The 23061-nt window shown below is 36.4% G+C and overlaps 1 protein-coding gene across 6 annotated transcripts in view; it reads right to left on the bottom strand.

Moving 5' to 3' along the window:
* Nucleotides 1–5217: 5217 nt before the first annotated feature.
* SSBP2 (single stranded DNA binding protein 2) overlaps nucleotides 5218–23061 on the bottom strand; it is a 297398-nt gene continuing 279554 nt past the window's right edge. For 2 of the 6 annotated variants that reach the window (XM_027100704.1, XM_027100703.1), the window contains 5 exons: nucleotides 21729–21807; nucleotides 19376–19404; nucleotides 13471–13569; nucleotides 11138–11251; nucleotides 5218–5871 (listed from right to left, as the gene is read on the bottom strand). In XM_027100704.1, coding sequence (XP_026956505.1) covers nucleotides 5842–5871; nucleotides 11138–11251; nucleotides 13471–13569; nucleotides 19376–19404; nucleotides 21729–21807 — 351 coding nt within the window. In that variant the 3' untranslated portion in view covers nucleotides 5218–5841. The remainder of the gene's footprint in view (nucleotides 5872–11137; nucleotides 11252–13470; nucleotides 13570–19375; nucleotides 19405–21728; nucleotides 21808–23061) is intronic. The other 4 variants (XM_027100705.1, XM_027100706.1, XM_027100707.1 and 1 more) reach the window with 3 other exon arrangements.

Here is a 23061-nt window from a genome sequence, read left to right as displayed (position 1 = left end):
ATCTCAGTTATAGACCTCCCTCTTCCTATATTCTTAAATATCTATGCAGTAGTGTGCAGAACCTACTTCAGAATTTGTATTTGGGCAAATGCTCATGGTGAGCTGAGGCGACCATCTGTATAATTCATCAGAAAGATGAATGTACTTGAGGAGAAGCATAGTTTTACATGAATCACCTGCATAACTGCCTCAGATTTCCACATTATGTGCAATCCTACTTGGAATAAAATACTGAACTTTTTACCCATTAACAGATTTGCTAATAATATTAGTTATATTTTTGGTATTCAAAGTTTAGTTATCTGACCGCAGAGAGCTAGCCACTCATCATAACCTATTTAAATGCATATAAAGAAATTCTTTGATATTAGAGACACCTGGTTTTTACATAAAGCATAATGCCTAATTCAATTGTAGACACAGATGTCCACATTAATTACAATTTTATCATTCAGACAGCATTTATGCTAGCTTCATATGAACAATTTCCTTTACTTTTTCAATAAGTAATAAAGCTAGAGGCTAGAAATGGTAGAAACTGTAGATGAAAATCTGTATTTTTAGAATTAAATGTGAAAATGTGCGAAATTAAGGGATATTTACGTACATCTTTATGGCAACCTTTTACACTGCGTGACTAGCTCAAATATCTGTACAAAAATGGGGAGTGATAAATCCAATTGAAAATGTAATAATGCACGTATGTGCATGCATGTGTGCATACACACACACACAGGCAGATGCTGAATTTACAAAATGTATTGGGTAGCTGGTGGCCATAGTAGAATGAAGGACAGGAGGTTATGAAGAGGCATCCCAGACTCCAATTACAGTTATACATTAATTGTGCATTCATAAAAGCCTGACAAATAATTGTTTTTCCAGGAAGATATTATAAGTAACATTTTAACACATGTAGTAAGAAAACATCTTAAATTCTTAAAATCACAATTAGATAAATTAAACAGTACAATAAGCTGATGGCTATAAAGAACCCTCGTTATAAAGACTTGTCCATTCATGTTTGAAACAACACCATGTCCTTTATTCATTCTAACATATAGTTTCTGTTAAGTTTTTAACTGTTGTAATGCATGGAAAGTAAATATTTTGAAATATAATCTAATAGAAAGCCACATACACAGTTTAATCTGTTTATATTAAAAACATTTCTAAGGTGTGGCTAAAATTAGGTTTATTTTCAAATTACGTAAACTGGAAAGGTTATTTGAGTTGTTGTTTTCTAATAAGTAGATGATTAATTGCGTTTTCCTGAGCAATTCTGTCAGGACACGATGGTAATTTAGCTAATAACATGTTGTCTTGTGTTCTGAGAACACTGAAGAATCCAAATTTCATTTTCTGGGCAATGTACTGAGGTCATTTGGTACAAAAGAGAAAAGTGGGATAAAGTTTTAATGTTAACTGGGAAAAAATTCTGGGAATAAATACTTTTTTAATAGGAATATTAACACTTGCCTTTGTCACGTTAATTGCACATCTCACTTAAAAAATGGAAATGCTAAATATTTCTAGGGACATATCATTACATTTCAATAACTGGGATAGTCAAAGTGAGTCCAATTTATCCTGAGGACAGTAAATCCGCAAAGGGGGAAAAGACAAACTATACATGAAAACACTTAGTCCCACTTTAAATTTTACAGTATCTATATATTTGTCTACGTATTTAAGGATGTAGTCAGCAAAAATATTCACATTAAACTATCAATACTTACAGAAATTATTTTTCTTCTACTCAGGAAGACCATTTGTACTAAGTTAACATGGGAAACTTAGAGGAAATCCTCCTTAGGAGACCTACTCAACTGGTAATTTCTCTTTAGAATATAGTTCAGGAAAGTAATTAAAGAGGTCTCAGGTGTTTTCATCTGTAGGTCACTCCTTTCAATGCGAATTACAGTTCATGGGTAAAGTTGACATTTTTGGTGAAATAACATCAACTCAGTTTCTTCTAAACAAATGTCTACATCAAAAGACTGTAATTATTGCACAATTCATGGCAGTGAAGTGACCAAGGATTAGATGGTCATTTATGCTCTTACCTTTAGGTGCAGTGCCTTCTCAAGAAAGCCTAATGTGGACAAGCTAGCAGAGGATGTGAAAGCAGGTGAGTCCATCTGCTTATGTTTTGTATTACTCTTTCCATCCGAAATCACCTTAATCAGCTATTTTACCATTGAAATAACATACAAAGGAAGGAATTAATAGTTACCAGTTGTGCAATAATATAAGTCATAATGGAAGTGTTTTGTGAGCAAACTTCACACTGCCACCCCCAACACACACATACACACACACACGCAAGTTTAATATGCCAAATGGAAGTGTATTAATAGTGGTTCACTTTTCCAGTATTTCTCAAGGTATGGTTCACTGACCCAATTAACAGTGGCAGTCAGAAAGTGGAAATTGTGATTACGTCCCCTAGGAAAACTATATACTATATGAAGAAGAAAACTGTAAGGGCTAAGAAAGTAAAAATGTTCAGTTTGTATCTTATTTCTACTGGAGGGTGCAGGGATTGGGAAGGAGACGTGGAGAAAAAGCCCAATCAAGACTTCATGGGATTAAGGACTGTGGAAAACTCTTTGCCAAGCGCACAGTTCTAAATGCTGGGCTGCACATTCTCAGGATGAAATGATAGAGAAAAGGTATGGACAGACGTAGGGCTTCCTCATGTCCAAACTGAACTCATATATTTTCATTTGCTCTTTTAAACTACAAGAAGAGTGTTAACTGAATGATCCTATGAAATGCAACAGAATTCAGATAGCTTAGAGAATCATAAATATAGAAATGGCACTTTATTTTATTCCTGGAGGGAAAGGGTTGTTTTGGGCACTTTCCATGGCTCAGGGAGCAGATTTGTTAATTTCCTGGCAATAGAGAAATCTTAACCTCAGATTCTTAGCCATGTAATTCCTGTTCATCAGCAACTGAGTCCAAACTGGAACACTGGGAAAGGAGAATGAACATTCACCCATCAAATGTGTGGGTTGTTACCAGATCAGTGGCACCTCACAGCCTCTGTTCCTGTGTGCAGCTTTGCTATAAGAAAGGTAGCTAGTTAAGGACATATGTACCTTAGAAAGACTCTGACATATATTTTCAACTGTAGTGAGTTAGGCAGAACGCAAAGCAGAGTAATAAGAGTTAATGTTTTCACCTATTTATTTTTATATTTCACATGTATATTTTATATGTTCAATGTAGGCAAGAATTGCTAATGTTACTGTGAGGTGAAATGTTAAAAGTAACTCAGGAACAGGTAGTATATATAAAGACCAACACAAATGCATGGAAAACATGGGTGAAAAGAGAAAAGGATAAGGTTTAAATGATTCAAAACCTAAACAAAATTAATATATAGATATACTATCCTCCATTCGGTGCATGAGAAAATTATTTGATATTGGAATTAAATATCTTTATTTTCTGGTTTTCTTGAATACAACTTCTTCAAATTTTCAATGATTTCAGGAATTTAAAAAACTAACTATTTTTAATCTGGGTTCCAAGAGAAAGAGAAATACGCTGAATTGATTGCTATACCTTGGAAAACGTCAATTTTACTATTTTGACCAAATAGGCTAGAAATAATGGGACCCTATTGCCTTCATATTCCAATATTACTTCCAAAATAAGAGCAAGTAAAATCATGCTCAGGATTCTTTGACTATAAGAAACAATACCTTCTTAGAAGGCAAATGAAAGAAATTCAAGATCAGTAACAATAGAGAAAAGAGTCAACAAAAGGTTTCAAAATTCTAGCATTATAAGATTAAGCTTAATAATCACAAGACTCTCAGTGTTCACACAGCTGTCATAAAAAGTGAAAGTTAAAATTATTCTTGGTAAATTCATGTGTCTGTACAAGGTGTCATCTTCAGGTTACCTTGGCTTGAGTTAAAGACCTTGTCGTTTGAATTTTTCATGAAAGCCTCTCTGTGGCTTGAAAGCTTGAAGTTGTTCTCCAGTGTGCAGTCCTAGCCTCTGGCACACTGTGTGATTAATGGCAACTAGTTTGATTAGTTTAAATCTGGAACATAAATTTTAATTCAGCTTCCTTTTCCCCTCTTAACAGTTCTGCCTGACATCCCTGTCATGCACAGGCAAAAATCTTTATTTTCAGAAGGAATAAATCCTTATGGATTTGAGAGAAATAAGTCATCTGGGATGAGGAACTAGTAAATATATTGCCAAATTTTCACTTTAGGTACCATACGCCTAAAGAAATATGGATGCCCCTTACCTGAGATTAAACAATGCTTTTCAAAGTCTCTGGAGTCTGGATATATAGTTGCTGATCAATGGTTATTTTTATCACAATTTTCAAAGAAAGGATCACCAACTTAGCTTTAGAATGTAAAATCAGTCTTCAGACTTTGCTATTATGACTTTGATGTTTGTATGCCTGACTCAACACAGAAAACCCAAAAGATCTGGAAAGGGCCATAGAGCAATGTGCTTTCATAAGGGAAGTGTTTTGTTTAAATTTTTCTAATGTTTTATGAACAGTTATATGAAGCAGATGTAGCCTACTGAAGTCAATGGCTAGATGAAATATAGTTATATCAATAATTTCGCTCTACTATAAGTCCTATATCCTGGGAACAGAGCAGGTGCTCTGCTGGCCGCAAGAAGGGACAGTCAGTTTTGCTGCTACTAAGATACCTGGGTAGAGAAGCAGCACTCCAGAGCCCCTGGTGTGTGATTAAAAACTCCCTCCCCCTTGTGCTGAAAGTCTCAATCATTTGAATCTATCTCCTTTGCAGTGTCTATGTGGAGATATTCACAAGTCTGAATAAAAATGAGGTACATTTCACGTTAGTATGTTATTAAAAATTTAGCTCTAGCATTCCTGGTGACAAGTGACATATTCAAGCAAATAGCTGTGTTACCACTTCTGGGCTTTATCATATTAAAGAGGAAATATGTTGCTAAAAATATGATGACCCCTGTCACTTTATTGCTATGGTCTAAGCAATCATGGCTAATTAATGATTTTCTGTATCATCTAAGACAAATCAAGAATTCCGTCTAGAGCAGTTATTGCAGAAATATACTGTGTTAGGCCCCAGTTAAGCTTTTGTTGATTTGAAGTAACACTTTTCCTACATAAAAAGTACAAAAATACTCACTGAAGGTTACTGAGAAGTTGTTTGATTTGACATAAAGATGAAGACACACTTCTTTTCTGAGACAGTACACTTTGTGATTCACAGGATAACTTGCATCACACGCAATTTAATGAAAGCTCTCAAATAAGCGATTTTATTCCTATCCATGATTGCAGACATTTACAAAACCATAACATCTGAGTTCACCTTAAAAAATAACTTATATAAAGCAGTGATATACACAGCACAAAATAGATCAGGGAGGGGCAGGAGCAACTTTTAATAATTAAAATGTAAACGTGAAAAAAAGGATGGAATAAAAGTCCCTACTTATTTCTACTTAAGATGTCATGTGATAGTATTTTACAATGTCCTGTGGGTCAATGTATGTATGTGCATGTGTCCATATAACATACACACATACAATACATTCTCTTCCCCACACATATACATACACAGATAATCATTTGCAGTTCCGTTGAGGGCAATTCTAATATGCCGCTCTGTACAGTTGTTCGAATCACGTTTGGACCCGCTTTCTTCACAAAATAGGGGAGAGAGCAGGAAATAAAAAGGTTGGTTTGGTGTGACTGAGATTCCTTTGTTTAACTGTACACTGTGATGAATAATTTTCTTCCGTAGTAGTTCTGTGAAGGGCTGACTCACTGTGGTTTCCATGAGGAGACTTGGTAATGGATCACACACTCATTGTCATGCTAGGGGAGTACTAGAAGGAGAGAAGAATCCATATTTTAACAACAATTCTTCTACAGGCCACTAACATTTTCCTTGGTAAACAATAGTAACTGTGAATTTTAATGTCTTTTATGCACAAGCTTTAAATACAGCATAAAAATAAGAAAGCATAAAAAGAGTAAAATTATATAGAATTGACTGTCCTGAACTGTTAAATATTTCCTCTGGAAAGCAAGCAGTCTCATTCTCTCTCTGAGCTTAGGGGTTTGATAAGTATCTAGTCCCTCAGCTTTCTCCTAGCCAGATTCATGTTTCATAGGCCCTTGGAACAATTTGGGTAAATCTAGTCCAAGGTTGATTCATAATAATCAAATACGTGTGAGGGATAGGATAGTCTTTGTTAGCTGTGTAAACTTGGGAGGTTACTAACCTCTCTGTGCTTGTTTCCTCACCTGTAAAATCAGCTTAATGATAGTATCGATCTTAAACGGGTTTTGGGAGGACTGACTATAAAACCCTTAAAACTATGTATTTATTGAATACACGGAAAGTGCTCAGTAAATGCTGGAGTAATAGTATAACTCCCAGCTGGCCATAAGAAATCCTTATTAAAGCATTTAGAAAATACTTAAGAGTCTGATTTATACTTTAGCATATAAACTTCTTCCTTGAAGCTGTGACTCCTAGCTCAATCCACAAGCATTTCTGGGGGGGAGTAGGGGCATTCTTGTTACATGTTACTTGTCAGTTTGAGGCTGACCATTGGTAAAAGGCGAGACTTTCAGAAATTTGGAAAAGTGGTCTTAACAAATGACAAACAGCAATTATTTTGATAATGATGCCAATCTACCCTCATATGCTTGAGGAATATACTGTGACAGAAAAGTTCTAGAGCAGCTCTGCCCAACAGATGGGCAAAATGCAACGATGGACATGTTCCACAACCTGTGGTGTCCAGTATGAAAGCCACTAGCCACATGTGGCAACTTGAGCCCACGAAGTGTGGCCAGTGCCACTGAGGAACTAAAATTTTTTTTTTTTTTGGTACGCTGGCCTCTCACTGTTGTGGCCTCTCCCGTTGCGGAGCACAGGCTCCAGATGCGCAGGCTCAGCCGCCGTGGCTCACGGGCCCAGCCGCTCCACGGCATGTGGGATCTTCCTGGACCGGGGCACGAACCCGTGTCCCCTGCATTGGCAGGCGGACTCTCAACCACTGCGCCACCAGGGAAGCCCAGGAACTAAAATTTTAATGTTATTTAACTTTAACTTATTTAAATATCTCCACGTAGCTGGTGGCCACCATCTTGGACAGCACATTATAGATCCCCTGTGATGGGAAGGAGGAGCGTCTATTTCCAAGTGGTAACGGTTTCCATATTTAATATGACCTCTTGAATATTTTAAATGCTTTATGAGAACCTGTGAGGACCAGGGCAAAAGGGAATTCCTTTTAATGCGCTAATAATGATTGCACCTCATGGAAAGAGGCAGATAAAGTGAGAGGGTTTGGTCCCAGGCTGCAGGGGCTTAACCAGGAACAGTGATGGTCCTGGGAAGGGGAGCATGAACCTTCTAAAAAAGGAACAGACAGAACAGAAAGAAGTGAATTCCAAATGAGCGGAGGTCGTGCAGGAACCAGAAACGAAGTATAAGGTGTGTACTAGATAGGGATGGATTTGTTAATATGGTGAAAGCAGGATTTCCCAGGGAAGAGCGCAGGGTGACAGTGGCTCAGCTGGCAGAAGTCTGGACTGGAGGTCATTAGAGTTTGATCTAGTGCTCAAACCAAAAAGCCCACATTGATCCTGAGTAAAAGCAGATGACTAAGCCTGAAAACGGGTCACTGGACCTTAGGGGGAGGATTGTTAATCCTTTAAACACAGGTCAAATCAAGGAAAAATCTACTTGTTAATCCCTTAATAGCCTCAAATTTCCTCAGTATAGGAAAGCTAATTTATATATGTTACTGACCTTCCACATTGGATTACAGTGAGTAGGGTGATATAAAGGGGAGACTGCCAGAGAAGCGAAAGGGGATTCAGTTTGATAGAAAAACTCCCTCTTTATGCTTGATAGTGGCAATGAAAAAGCAAAGCTAAACAAAACCTAAAACCCCCAAACAATCATTGAGAAGGATCAGTGAAGTGGAGCCCACCCCGTCCCTGAGCTGGTAGGGGATCTACCCCCATCTCATCAGGAGATACCATGCAAATCTCCACTACAAATAATGACAGCACACTGCCATGACCTATCCACAACCTTTGACAAAATAATCATATTTTGGCATTTGACTTTCAGGGGCAAGACTAAACAAGGAGATAAATGGATACTAAGGTTTTATTAAAAGTAGAAAACATACGAATATGGCAAAATGGGCATAGGAAATTTAATCTATGCTTTCTATGGCTACTGCTTATTTATAGTAAGGATCGGTGAGCCAATCAGTACTGCCCAGTAGAACCTTCTGTGATGATGGATATGTTCTATTCTGTGCTGTTCAGTACAGCGCCCACACATGGCTGCTGAGCTCTTAAAACGTAGCTAGTGTAACTTAGGAACTGAAAATTTAACTGTATTTAATTTTAAATAGCGCAGCTAGATCATCAATCATTATTTTTTCTATTTTTTTTTTTTTTTGGCGGTATGCAGGCCTCTCACTGTTGTGGCCTCTCCTGTTGTGGAGCACAGGCTCCGGACGCGCAGGCTCAGCGGCCATGGCTCACGGGCCCAGCCGCTCCGCGGCACGTGGGATCCTCCCGGACCGGGGCACGAACCCGTGTCCCCTGCATCGGCAGGCAGGCGGACTCTCAACCACTGCACCACCAGGGAAGCCCATCAATCATTATTTTAAAGACAAAGCTTTTAATGGGTATATTGTGCCAATCTAAAAACAGTGAAAGACTTTAAAGCTTTTTTAAAGTCTCCTTTTTTAAAAAGGACTTCAAAGGATATGTTGGAAAAAAATTTTCTGGATAAGTCATAATTAATTCTAGAGACCATCTCATTTAATGCACATCCTGAGTAATCAGATTTTAAAAATTCCTGAATCCTTTTTTCACAAGGATTATTCCAGTTCATTCAAATGCAATGTAACATTAGGGAATATAGTTAAGAATATATTATAGCCTTCATTCTAATTATACACCATTAAAAGTATGTGTATATAGAGACAAGTATATATGCACATTCTCTGCTACCAAGCATGGTTATTGGTTGCTCCCATTTCTTAACATTGGCAATTGTTAGGATTTTTAACCTGTGATATTTCAAATATCTTAAGCAAATCTTACAGTAAAATGAGAATTTGTTACAGATTCATTGGGAAGTTAAGAGAGTTAGGCTTATTCAGGGAGGAAACTGAGTGGAAAATAGGGTACAACATGAAAGTCAGGGCCAGATTCAGTCAGAAAGGATGGAAGCACCATCTCCAAGCAATACAGCTCAAAAATTAGCAAGCATCTAATGAAATTTAAATTTTGAATAGTACAAGTAACTGTAAAATGATGCCCTAAGTGTATTTGGTACAGTAAAACAGATTGTATTTGTGTGTGACTGTCTTTATAAGCGATGGGCTATTTGCACTGCTAAGGCTGTAAACTGCTCGTCTGCTGCTGCCTTTATTGAAACTCCTTCAACTAAGTAAGATTGAGGGAAATTGCAAACTTTCTAGGGAAACTCACAGAATGTGCCAGCAAAAAGGAATTTTGCTATTGATTACTATTCAAGCAGAAGTGGCTTACAGTTTTCTAGAAGTAGAAGAGCAAGTGTTAAATGGGGTATCGTATTTAGAGACATAAAATATTCATGGTGTATTGTCCTGAGACCACACTGCAATGTTTCTGTTGTACTGCTGCATCAATATGCCATGACATATTCTAGTGTTTGTGTCAGAATGCTGTGATATCAGGTTGCCCTGATATCACAGCTTTCAAAACTAGTCTGAGTCTGGTTCTCCTCGATCAAATGATAAAATGGCCTTACAGTGCTGTTGACTGCATCAGTGTTTGGTTATGCATGTAAAACATGAGCTAGAGAATTTATTATACCCAGTTCATGTACCATGGACTCCATCAGAAATATCCATTAAATCTTCGAACAATGTGCATACATTTCTGTTCACACACTTCAAGAACACTTCAGATCTTACATTTCTCTTCATACACTTCAAGAACACTTCAGATCTTACATTTCTATTTCTAAGCATCTATATAATACTTTTTCTTAATGAGAGATAATACTACAGGTACCTGAGCTGAACTAAAGTGAAATAAATCTAGTGTGTATGTGACTATGTAAAAAAAAAAATTGGGGCATATGTGATTTCTTTACAAGAGAAGAAAATGAAAAAAGGCAGTAAGGGTAATAGGAAATGATCTACCACCTTGTTTCTAATTTCTATTTGACACCATGATTTTAATAGCATGTTTGCTCAGTATGGTGCAAATATTCTGCTAAATTAATTCAAGAAATAAGACTAACTGCTTACTTTACTTGAGAGGCACGAAGCACTATTCCTTGAATTAAGCCTTTTTGTATTATGTTTTTAAAGCCAAACATTTTATAGAGTTTGAACACTAGGGGGCATCTTTGTTTCTTGAAATAAAGGCTTTTTTTGGATCCCCCCCCCAAAGAGTCTGAATGTTGAAACATTTTTTGATTCCTATTTTCTTGTGTAAAGTGTGTTGGCACTGCAAGGTTTCTGCCTTTGGATTGGACATTTCTGTTTCTATATTGATTACATTAAGTAGTATGTGTAAGGTGACTGGGATAGTGTCTGTACATGATAATCAGTCAATAGATATTTGCTGTCTGCCCAGGCCTCTTATGTGGTTAAACTTCAAGATAAAGACCGACAAACCCTCAAAAGGCAGACTGTTCAAAAATCTGTGCTTTTCAGACTTATGTGCATTAAAAACCACTAGAATTCAGTTTGCATGTTTAGTTACTGGAAATGTTTTCTTTTTAAAAATTATTTATTTTTAATTGGAGTATAATTGCTTTACAGTGTTGTGTTAGTTTCTGCTGTACAGTGAAGTGAATCAGCTATATGTATACATATATCCCCTCCCTCTTGGACCTCCTGGTTTTCCTTGATGATAGTAAAGCTAACTTAGTGGAGATACCTAGTCTATTTACTTCAAGGCCTTACTACATTTGTCAGCAATGAATCTCTTTTGTCTTCTTCCTCTCTGTTCTCTTTTCTTGATCTTTTAAAAAGGTGCAAACAAAAATGTGTGGATGTGATAGAGGAAGCCACAGATAACCAGGGTGTCACTCATAGCATGTAGACCCCTCACCTGGCAGACAGAACAGCGCAGCCAGTGTGGACCCGCTTCCAAGGCTGCACTACCCTCCAGGCGGTGGTGCAGGTTCTCAACCATCATCCAAGTATTTCTCTTTTGGGGACTTTGCTAGTGGGGACAGGAGAGAGGGAGGGGGGAGACAGGAGGGAGCTTCTGTTTTCTGCTAACTCTGCACAGCAGTCTGGCGTTTTACCTGCTTCTTGGCTTTAAGGGTAGCGAGGCTGGGTCAGGAGTCAGGGGTGGGGGAAGCCCTACTCCAGTGGCTCTATATGCTACGCACATATTCCCAGAGGGATCTGCTATCCAGCATGTGCATAATCCACTTGGGGTTAAAGGATGAGGCTGGTGTTTATTCTGCACAAAGTAGTTTTTTAAGTCCTGTTCTATCTGATTCTCTGATCCCCGTGAAGAGCTTTCTGATGCCAACTCTGAAGCAGCTCCCCTCTCTGGCAAACAAGGCGGCAGTCGCCCACAACAAATCTGGGAAGGAAGGAGGAGAGTTCCTGTCGTCGCTGCCCCTAAAGCTAAAGTCACGTGGAACCTTTTTAAAGAAGTTTTCTTTTCCAATACAAAATTAATACTTTCCTTGGTGCTCTTAAAACACCTGGTTTATATCTGTTGTAGCACTTATTAATCTGACATACGGTTTAATTAGTTGTGTAAACATGTTCTTCCCATCAGATTGCATTCTTTGAGGTTAGGGATGTATTATGTTTGTTTCAGAATATTTTGTCCTTAACCTAGTGCTTTGCATAGTGCAGGCTCAATACATGTTGAATTGAACTGAATTAATTATCATATACCTCACTGAATTATACCATTACTGGAAGAATTAGCATAAAATGAAATTAATGTCTCTAATTAGATAAAGTGAACATTAATTAATTAAAATTAACTAATTTGTCCATAGTCTTGAAGCAAACTAGTGAAAGAAACGGGCTCTAAGAAATCCCATAATCCTAAGCATTATGAAAAACTATATAGTTCCTCACATTTTTCTATTTCCTCATCGACAGGCTAATCTTTTGATTTCTTTAAATATGAGTTTTTATGTATACCTTCTTGGTTCTCACTAATCATAAATATCCTGCAAATAAAACAGATAAACTAAAGATCATAATATTATTTCTAGTTTTAACAGAAATTAAAGTCTAAAAACAAGGGAAGTCTTGTCCCATGCCGAGGTGCTAGGTCAACACCAAGAAATAAAGGAAACCACAGAACACTCCATCTTGGGTTCCATTTTGGGAAGCAGCCATTCTGTGCAAAAGTAGGTATGTTATTAGCCACCGCTTCAAATTCTGATGGCATCAACTCTGGTAAAGGTCTGGGCAAAATGAAGGTAATTTTCTCTTCTGATTCTGTTTATAGTTTGGTAGATCCTCCATTACTTTAATGATGGCGGTACATGTATTGGAGGCACTGATTCTATGAACATGAAACTAGTTTGGGTTCTGAACTCCTTTATTCCAGTTCAGGAGTTCTTAGCAGAGAAGGTGCATCAGCATCACTGATGAAGCTTTTTCACATGGGAGGATGCCTGGCCCCACTCCTGGAAATTCTGATTTGCTGGGTCCAGGGAGGGTTCTGGGAAATTGTATTTTTAAAAATTCTATAGATGCTTCTTATGTGAAATATTAGTTAATAAATTATTGTATAATGCAATAAGTCCTTGAGAAAAGATACCATGTTGTCCTTTTGGTCTTTCCAGTGCCTAGCACATTGCTTTGGCCTGTAGACAGTGCTCAGTGACTGTTAAATGAAGGAATAAATTTTATCGCTTCTCCATTTGCTCCTATCTACTTCTATGGAGACATGAAATGATATTGCCTTTGCTTAACACTATAGTCACACAGAAAACGACGTGGATATCCAGTTCAGGTTAAATGTAAATAACTCGTTAACATACAAGACAGGAAAGTCTAGTGCATAATGTAAAGACATCTTAGAGACAATTTTCAGAGCTTTCAGGACAGCACTGAGAATAAACCTGGTTTTGCAGTGATCAAAGACATTTTAGTAATGTGAAAAATTTATAAAAACGATCACATATGCAACCTGTTTCTAGTACCTTCTTTTATGGTGGATGTTTTCTAACGTAAAATTAGTATTAAAGTTTTTGTCTTTGTAACTATGTACATAGAATCGGAGTAGAAAGTTTATTTTTTAATACTTTCAAAGAAATTCCACTTAGTTTTCTAACTCTTAAAAGATCAACCTATTGAACTCTAGATAAACAGTCGTAATAATGGCTTTATGCATTTATTCCAAAGAAGAACTTCAGAAATAAAATCTGGATATAGTAACGTAGTCAAGGGAATACTTACACTCTCACTCTGAAAAGGATTTAAGAAATTTCCCCCCATTTCGCCATCATCCCTAGGAGTGCCCGGCTGATTACTCAGGCTCATATTATTGGGAGAATTCTGTAAACAAGATTTAGAAAACAAAGCATTTTGAAGATTTTAATTTCCCTTTTACATGGTACTGTTTCAAACATGGAATCTATACCATCATCTCTAAGGACAAAGCAGACTTATAATTCCAATCTCAGACTTCTACCATGGATTCTGTTCATTCTTTGCACCTTGACAAGTACTAATCCTTTCCCAAATGAAAATTAAAAAACAGAAAACCCAAAATAATTCACTGTAACTCTTTGTCTTAGTCTCAGAATCATTTATTCCATTTCCCACTCTCAGTTCATAGAGTTCCTAGACTTCTGGAGAGTTTAAGAAACACTCCCAGGAGGGGCATGATAAAGTGTGCATTCTACCCACTGATCAGGTGGGATGGAACAATAACTTCCCTGGGTGATTTTACTAATCAAACTCGAAAGGTCACTGTTTTGATAAATATTTCCCTTTAATTCTACATGTGGTTTACATAGTAACACGACTTTAACCATTATTTTTATATGAACCATAAGGAAGAAAGGAAAATGGTTAACGATAGTTAAGAACAAGAGAAATAAATACCTCAGGACTTGAGAATTCAGTATGTACTTGTACAGGAAAAGGAAGCTCAGAGGTGGAGTGATTTAGAACCCTTTCCTATCATTTGTTTAAGCAGATTTATTTGAAACTTTTAAGATAAAATGGCTGATATTAGCAATCTAATCAAACACAAAGTTAACGGTATACTGCTTTATATTCTATTTAAGTTCGCTAGTCTTGTTTTTGCTGTGCGACTTTAGCCACGTGAGGTCATCTGATACTCCACGTCGATAGGGAATACAGAATGGCAGCGGCGTATAAAGCATACTCACACAGGATTGCAACTGTGACTAAGGGATTCTTGTAAAAATAAACTTCAAGGTTAAAAACTTTTACTTGTTATTTCAAACGTAAGCCAGGTTTTAGAGTTTTTTCCTGAGCTGTTGCCATTTTATATTTTGTTTTTGAATAAGTTTTTAGATTTTTTTACACAAAATTGCTCTGAGGATTTTGACTTAACTAAACCAAGTTAGGCAATAAAAACGAAAATGTCATGAATGGGTTATCCCCAGAAGAATATGTGCTTTTTAAAAATATGGTTAAACTGTAAAGCAGAGACAGGTAGATGAGCTGGTAGAAATAGAGCTTGTATCTTGTCCTGCTGTGCACCCCACAGGGAGGATCTGAGAACAGGGATCCTCTGAAGTCCGTAGGAGCTCCATTTGCCAGTGAACCCCAAGGGCTGGGGAACCACAGCTTAATGGTATAAAGAGGATTCTATTTTTTTTTTTTTTGGAAAATTTTTTTTTCTCTGGAAATGTTAGTTTCCCAAGTAACTGGACTTTGAAATGAACATGGATAACCTGATTTCCTGAAAAAAAAAATTAAGTAAAATTGAAATGCAATTAACTAAGCTATAGGTAACTAAGCTACAACTCATGAATAAAGTTATTAATCAGCTGTGTCTTGAAAGCAGGAATGATAATGCTTACTTAGCTCAAAAAAGGGCAAATGTATAAAAACACTATAAGATTTACCCAAAATCTATAAGTCTTTGGTGAAGGCAGATTTGTCATTTCATACATAATGGAGAAACTGGCAATCTTGGAATAAAAAATAATCTAACATACCTATACAGGGGTATTTGAACATGTATTTACAAGCTGCATACTTTTACATATTCAAACAGATATATGAAACGAGCCCTGTCCATCCTTGCATAATATTCACACTCCTAGCCTTAAGTACGTGAGGTGCCCTGAGAGGAGCAGCATATCTCTGACTAAACTGGGGTGCTCCCAGACTCTGCTGCACTTTTGCCATGTATCATTGCTTTTTTAATTTTTTTAAAAAAGTTTTATTGGAGTATAGTTGATTTACAATGTTGTGTTAGTTTCAGGTGTATAGCAAAGTGTATCAGTTATACATGTACATGTATCTACTCTTTTTTAGATTCTTTTCCCATATGGGCCATTATAGAGTATTGAGTAGAGTTCCCTGTGTGATACAGTAGGTCCTTATTAGTTGTCTCTTTTATATATAGTAGTGTGTATGTCAATCCCAATCTCCCAATGTATCCCTTGCTCCTTACCACAGGTAACTATAAGTTTGTTTTCCACATCTGTAACTCTATTTTTGTTTTGTAGATAAGTTCATTTGTATCCTTTTTTTAAACTCCACATTGAAGTGATATCATTTCTTGATTTGCAATTCTGAAAGTTTGGCTACCTTCAAATTGATTCCTGACTCAAAGTGTCGATTTAAAAATATCTGAAGTTGGGCTTCCCTGGTGGCGCAGTGGTTGAGAGTCCGCCTGCCGAGGCAGGGGACACGGGTTCATGCCCCGGTCCGGGAAGATCCCACGTGCCGCGGAGCAGCTGGGCCCGTGAGCCATGGCTGCTGAGCCTGCGTGTCCGGAGCCTGTGCTCCGCAACGGGAGAGGCCACAACAGTGAGAGGCCCGCATACCGCAAAAAAAAAAAAAAAAAAAAAAAAAAAAAAAAAAAAAAAAATCTGAAGTTTAAAAGTAACATTACAGTAATATTTAAATACATATAAAACACTTCATGGTGTTTCTGTTTTCCATGCTATCTTTTCATAGCATGGTGGCTCAGCATTAAATGTTTTTAGGGGGCAGTGGTGGTGGTGTATATGAGAACATTGAGAGGCGGATTAAAAGGACACATTCAACACACAAAACTGAGCTAGTATCAGATCTCTGAAACCTCTTCCTATCTAGCTCACTGGGTATATTTGAAAATCATGAAATGATAGAACACCTTTAAAAAATCTGAGGTAATCTCTGCAAAATGTTGTGAAAACAACAAAAGTTGCTCAATGAGGAGTCTTAAGGAAATTGTGCTGTCCATGGTCCCTGGGTGACATGAGGAAGATATAGCTAAAGATATACTCAGTATTGGTATCTGAGGAACAGCTAAGACAATGGTTCCAAGCACCAACCCAGAGCAGGTTATGACGGTGGGTGGCAATGAACTGTGTGTATGCTGCATTTAACTGTAGCTATGTTTGTGTGCAGTGTCTCCAGTAGATTTCATCAACAAGGCAAGAATATAATGCACAAAAAGGGCGTAGGTTGGTCAAACAACTTCTTAAAATGGAGTAAGAAATTTAAAAAATGTAATACTGATGCTTGACAAAATACAGGTTTAACTGGAGAATTAGGAAGATGCAGCTAGAGACCCAAGAGCAAGTTTGAACACAATTGCTAAGCAGAAGTGGTTAAGATCATCTTCTGATTCACAAACAAGAATGACTAGAAAAAGAATAGGATGAATGAGCCCAGGAAATAAGAGAAAAGGGAGAAGAGAGCTTCTTGAGATGGCCGGACATGTGGTGGAAGAGGTGGGGAAAACGAAGTTAGTGACAACTTGGACAGCTTGGAGTAAAAGGCTGAAAAATTCAGCTGTGAGTCGAAAGACATAGGGAAAAAATAATTGGGAGGGGGGTTTATAATACGTTTGATACTGCTGATTAGAGATAAAGTGACAGACAAGTGGAGATGGGACAGACAATAGTGGTACCATCACCCAGACAGCCTGGTTAGAGCCTGGAGCCAAGGAATGAGGAGTGGGGGCAGGGCAGAAATGAGATGCTTAGGAGCCCATTTGAAGGTGGATGCAACCAGTCATTTCCAGTACATTGTTAAGTGGCAAGTTTATTACTTGGGCATAATTCTTTTTTATTTATTTATTTATTTATCTTTATTTTTACTTATTTATTTTGGCTGCCACGCGCGGCATGCAGGAGGATCTTATTTCCCTGACTAGGGATCGAACCCATACCCCTTGCAGTAGAAGCGCAGAGTCTTAACCACTGGACCGCCGGGGAATTCCCTTGGGCATAATTCTTATGTCAGTTGAAGTGTACTTGAACTTTCCTTTGTAAACTTTTTCCCTATTGTATTTGTTTGGTCTCCTTAGTTATACTGAGCTTCTTGAGGGCAGAGACCATATCTTGTTTGTCTTTGGAATTGCATAGCCCAGAATAATGCCTTGGCACATTAATGTTTACTGAATGAAGGAATTCCTGCCGAAGTACAAACCATTTGAGGGCAAAGATTATGTTTGTATTTAAAGAAGTCTTTTGTATTTCCCCATAGTGCACAAGGCAATACTCAATACATAAAAGTACACAATGGGTGGTCAATTAATGCTTAAAGAATAAACAGTAATCACTAGGCAAGAGAATGTTAGCAGCAGCAGGCACAGTGTGGTGGAAAAACTTGCTTCTGGGTATAGGAATGAGAAAGTAAGCATAGAAGGAATAGCAATGGATCTGATATGAGGGCAGATTAGAAGATGGTATTATGGCCCTTAAATTTTTTTTAAGTGCTTTATAAATTACAAAGTACGTTCCCGTATAGAATTTCATTTACATCTATGTAGTGTACAAGGTTATGTCAGTGGAAACTTTACGAAGACGGCCTTAAGCAATCTGGATGTTCCCGCCTTTGTGTAATGAAGAATTATCTTTAGACATTAGAATATGTTTCTCAAATATAACTTCAGACATTTTACTGTGACCACAAAGCACAATTCAGCCAACATCAATTGTTAGATACCTAAGACAGCCAATACAATCACGTTCATCTGGTTTGTAAAGGTGCTTCCCAGAAAGAAGGCTCTAATGGTATTATACAATTAATCTTATTTTGAAAACAAGGTTTTTGAAGGCTTACCTAATACTATTTCTCACAGAGGTAAGATGGTGCTGTTTGTATATATCTATTTTTAGAAAAGAAAAAGATCTTCCTGATTGTTTCTAAACACAGACATCCAAAGTGCATGATGAAGTTCCTAGGCCAAGCAGCCAGGCGATGCAGATACAGTGTCAGAATGCCAATTAAACGCTCTCTCTCTTTTTTTTTAGCTTGAAGTCTTAATTTATAAGTTTCTATAGCTCAACTTCATTTTATTTTTCTTGGCATCAGGAATTTTACTTTATTATACATGAATATAAATTCAAAGTAGAATTAAAAATGAAGTCATCCTTTAATGAATTTCTGTATTTATTGATATAAAGAAGACTTCTGAGAGAGTCATTCTAGTGGTAGTTAATAATTAGTTCTTATCAGCCATTCTAAATATACATTTGACCCACAGAGAAGTATTTTAAAATTCATCATCACCTAAAAAGTATTTAGGTATTCTTCAAAAAATATACGGCATCTTACCAAAGGATTAATTTTAGAAACTCAGACGACTGACAGAGGAAAAACAGAGACATGTGCTATTGGAAGGGTCACTTTCCTACTTCTATTAATATAATTTTCCTCTAATTACTTTCTTACTCTATTCTGTGGAACTATAATAATGATTGAGGACATCAGCATTGCCTGATAAGAGTTTGGAATACAAATGAGATGTATAAATGCAATGCCCTTACAACATATAATAACCACTTTTTCAAATTTACCTCTTCTCGTGTTGCTCTAGATTTCTTTACATTTTCAAAAGATTAAAGTATGTCAGTTTGCTTTACAAATGCGTAACATCATAATGTGATTAAACTGATTATTATTTGTTTGGATATCAATTAATCATGTATATCACATCCTGTAAATGAATCCTAGCATGCTTTGAAATATTCTTAAAAGACTAATTTTACCCTTTCCTACAGATTATATGCATTAATATTTTAAACTTCTACTTAATTATATTTGGCCTTCTACTTTCAAACTCTTTAAGAACAAAAGTCATAATGTTATTCTCAAACTTAATAAGAGTTCTGTGTAGAATAAAACACAGATAAAAAACAACACAATACATAATACTCACCTTGGAAATACTGTCCATATCTCCTGAGCCTAAAACAAAATATGGAAAGAAAGCCTTTATTAGGTAATGATTCTATCTGTAAATTAAATACTCCTTTAAAATAAACTAATGTAGTAATGCAGTACACTGTATGTATTTTGCAGTGTATATCTCCTGGACTTTTGAATCTCAAAAAATTACTTTTCTCTTATACCGTGTGGTAAGTAAGTATCATCTGATGACAAATGCAAGTAAGAGTTGTACCTTTCCTTCCCAATCATCTACTTTTTTTGGTAATGCCAGAATAAAAAACTATTGCTATCATAAATTCCTGAAGGTGAAACAGTAGACATATATATCCTACTCAATTCAAAATTTTAAAATGTGTACACTAATACACGTGTATATATATTTATAGATATGTAAATAGAGAGCAAGAGAGAGAGAGAGATCTCTATTTTCTGAAATGATGCTTCTGTGCATCTGATAAAGTACAAAACAGGCATTTGCAACAATACCTGACAAGATTCTGAACCATGTTTTACTATAATAACCAAAATCAAAGCATAATATTTTTAAGAAAATTTTGGCAGCAACAAATATTCATGGCAGTCCATCAAAAGTAAAAATGTCTTCAAAATGTAACACTGTGGGTTTATTTTAATTCTTAGGAGAAATGGACAATCAATACTAATTTCTTACTTAAGAAATGGAATCATAACTTAGGTAACAAAGAAAAATAATCAGATCCTCGCCACAATTTTAGCTTTATTTTTAACTATTTAAATAATTTTCCTGGCATAAAAATATTATAATATTTTAATAGTACAGCATTCAACAGACAGTCACAAATAAAGTAAAGGCTTATTAGCATTAGTTTATAAATAGGCATAATGTTAAATACTGAATGTATATATGCAATTATGTATCTATAAATATATGCAACAATAATCATTATAGATGACAAGTATATGTGAAACTATTTTGCAAATTCTGTTCTAGTGAGTAATATAACTAAGAATCTTCTCAATATGACCAAATGCCATCTTTTTGTGAATGATTTTACAAATTAAAAGATTGGAAAGTAAATTATTTTGCAATAAATTAGAAAGTAAAATTCTAGAATGGTGCTATCCCCAGTAGAACTTTGTGTGATGCTGGAAATGTTTCCTTGTGCTGTCTGTTACAATAGCCATTAACTCATGTGACTATATGCACTTGATATGTGGCAGTGCAACTGAAGAAGTGAATTTTACATTTAATTTGATTTAGAATTAAGTAGTCACACATGACTAGTAACTACCATAACTGGACAGTGCAAATTAACATTTTGAAAACAAGGCAAAACAAGCATGGATCCTTAAAAGCACAAAAGTCTATTAAAAAAAAAGTCTATCAAAGTGTTGTAAATAATTTCTTGATTATTGAAGTTACATAGCTTTTCGAAGTATCAGAGGATGGCATTTCCTGACCTAGGGTGGGGTTGTGAAATCCGTGTATAACCTGAGTTACTCATGGCATAGTTTTTCCAACTTAAGTAAAAGATGGTTCTTTTCCAAAGAAAAAAATTATCACAAACCTCCAACCCCACTGTCAACTTTTAAAATAGTTTTTGATATATGATGATGATAAACATACAAACATAAAATAAATGTCTTTTTTTCCCTTGTTTTGGTTTTGCCTTTGGCCTGCCTACATATACAGTATGCTGTGTGACCAGGTCAATTTTGTACCACTTGTCTCTGTTTCTCACTGTTGTGAAACTTTTTGTTCACCTTGCAGATATTTGGCTTCATTTGGTAAGAAGACATCATTTATGAAGTATGTTTACAACCATTATTTGCACTACTTGAAATCAGCTTTATCACGAACACAGACAATGTGGGTAGTGTTCTCTCTTAAGAGAATCATTCAGATTATCCAGAATATGATTACCAATTTTACTTTTTAAAAAGAGACAAACATTAAAATGCAAAAACAAGATCAAGAAATTCTTGGAGAGGACTGAAGTTCCTCTGAGACTGTGTCTACAGACCTCTGGAGACAAAGGAACCCACTGTGAGGATACCATGGTCCTCTAGGTACCCAAAGCAGCAGTGTCTCCTTTCATCATAAACACTCAGATTTTGATAAGTTAAAGTAAATACCTGTGAATATGAGCTAGGTTAGAACAATTCTCACATATCTGATTTTCTAAATAATCTCTAGCCATCATAGCGAATATCCTATGGATTAAACTATCAGTTGTAGATAAAAGCCTAAGCATTTCAAAATGAGTTCCTATAAAAAGAACTTGGTAAATCATGATATTCACTATGTAGAATTAAGGTTTTGTTTTGAATTCATTTCTGAACATCAGATTTAATATCCTTACCTAAAGAGCCATTCATGTGATGTGACTCCATTCCTCCTAATCCACCCATGGGACCATCTGACCCAGGGCCCATTGGAAACTATTTAAAAAATGGAGAAAATGACTGTGATCACATTGAAAACGATTGTTCATCTCACTGTCACAATACCTATCTTTAACACTGTAAGACACTTCTATAACTTATTTTCATTTCCAAATTATGGAGATTATTTTCCTAGATTTTTTTCCAGCTTTCTAGATTCTCTAACTGGACTGCTACTTCCCTCATTCCATCTTCTCTATGTTCTAGATCTTCAGGCTAATCCTCATTCATATCCAAATTTTTCTTCAGATATCCTTAACCAGAAAGCACATATATTCCAGTGCAAATGAGAAGATAAGTATTCTATGCTATTGACAAATTCTGCTATTATAAACCAGAGGTAATTCTTAAGAAGCTGCTAAAGGTATTGGCTTATTAATAAGAATAACTGAACATTATATGCCAACATTAACATTTTTCTTAGCAGACAATCTATCTTTGTTCAAATGGACATGATAAATAATTTCATCTTGCAGGTTAAATACATTTAGCTCCTTGGGGAATAGCTGAATATAGCTAAGTCTTCTTGGCAGTCTCAACTATGTCAGTTCAGTCACAATTAGGCATTCAATAGCAGTTAGATTTAACATTTTTTAAAGTAGTGGTATTTCATTTTCAAATGAAACCTTACATTAGAAGCCTAGTACAACACAGATGTAAAGAGATGTGCTGTGGTAGAGTTGGTGGTGGAGAGCCCATGACCTGCCCGCTTAGTCTCTCCCTCAACTCCCCGGAATACTTCTAAGGAAACTCAGACCGTAGTTTGAAGACAGGCTATCTATAATTACCTTATGTTTACAGTCAAGATAGATTACTGAAAACACTTGTTCTTAAAACTTCCCATGCCCAAATCATTTCTTCCATGATACTAAATGTGTTGCGTGTATGTATGTGTATAGATGGGGCTGTGGTGGTCACTAATCATGTAGGCTTCGGGGGAAGATTGCCCTGAGTGGACACCCTGTATACCACCGACTCTGTGTGGAAAGAAGATAGCTTTCCTTCACCGTGCTCACACAAACCACATGCTTATACATTTTCACAGGATAATGCCAATTCTGTTGTCTAAAATTTTGTTGCTTAAAACACATGGATGGATTGTGTTTTTTAGATCTGGGCTGAGAAACTGGTGCCGGTGAGGCCAACAGCCTGTGAACCTCCTTGGTTTGGTCCTTTTATCCAGTCCCCACTGCGCTTTAAACAACACTAAGACTATAGGTATTATACTTGAAGCACATAATACTGCAGTCC

Source organism: Aethalodelphis obliquidens, unplaced genomic scaffold (assembly GCF_003676395.1).
Source record: "Aethalodelphis obliquidens isolate GAN/ISIS:26980383/991018 unplaced genomic scaffold, ASM367639v1 scaffold4, whole genome shotgun sequence".
NCBI classification, from domain to species: domain Eukaryota; kingdom Metazoa; phylum Chordata; class Mammalia; order Artiodactyla; family Delphinidae; genus Aethalodelphis; species Aethalodelphis obliquidens.
Note: the sequence above shows the minus strand (reverse complement) of the source record. Positions and strands in the feature narration are given on the sequence as shown.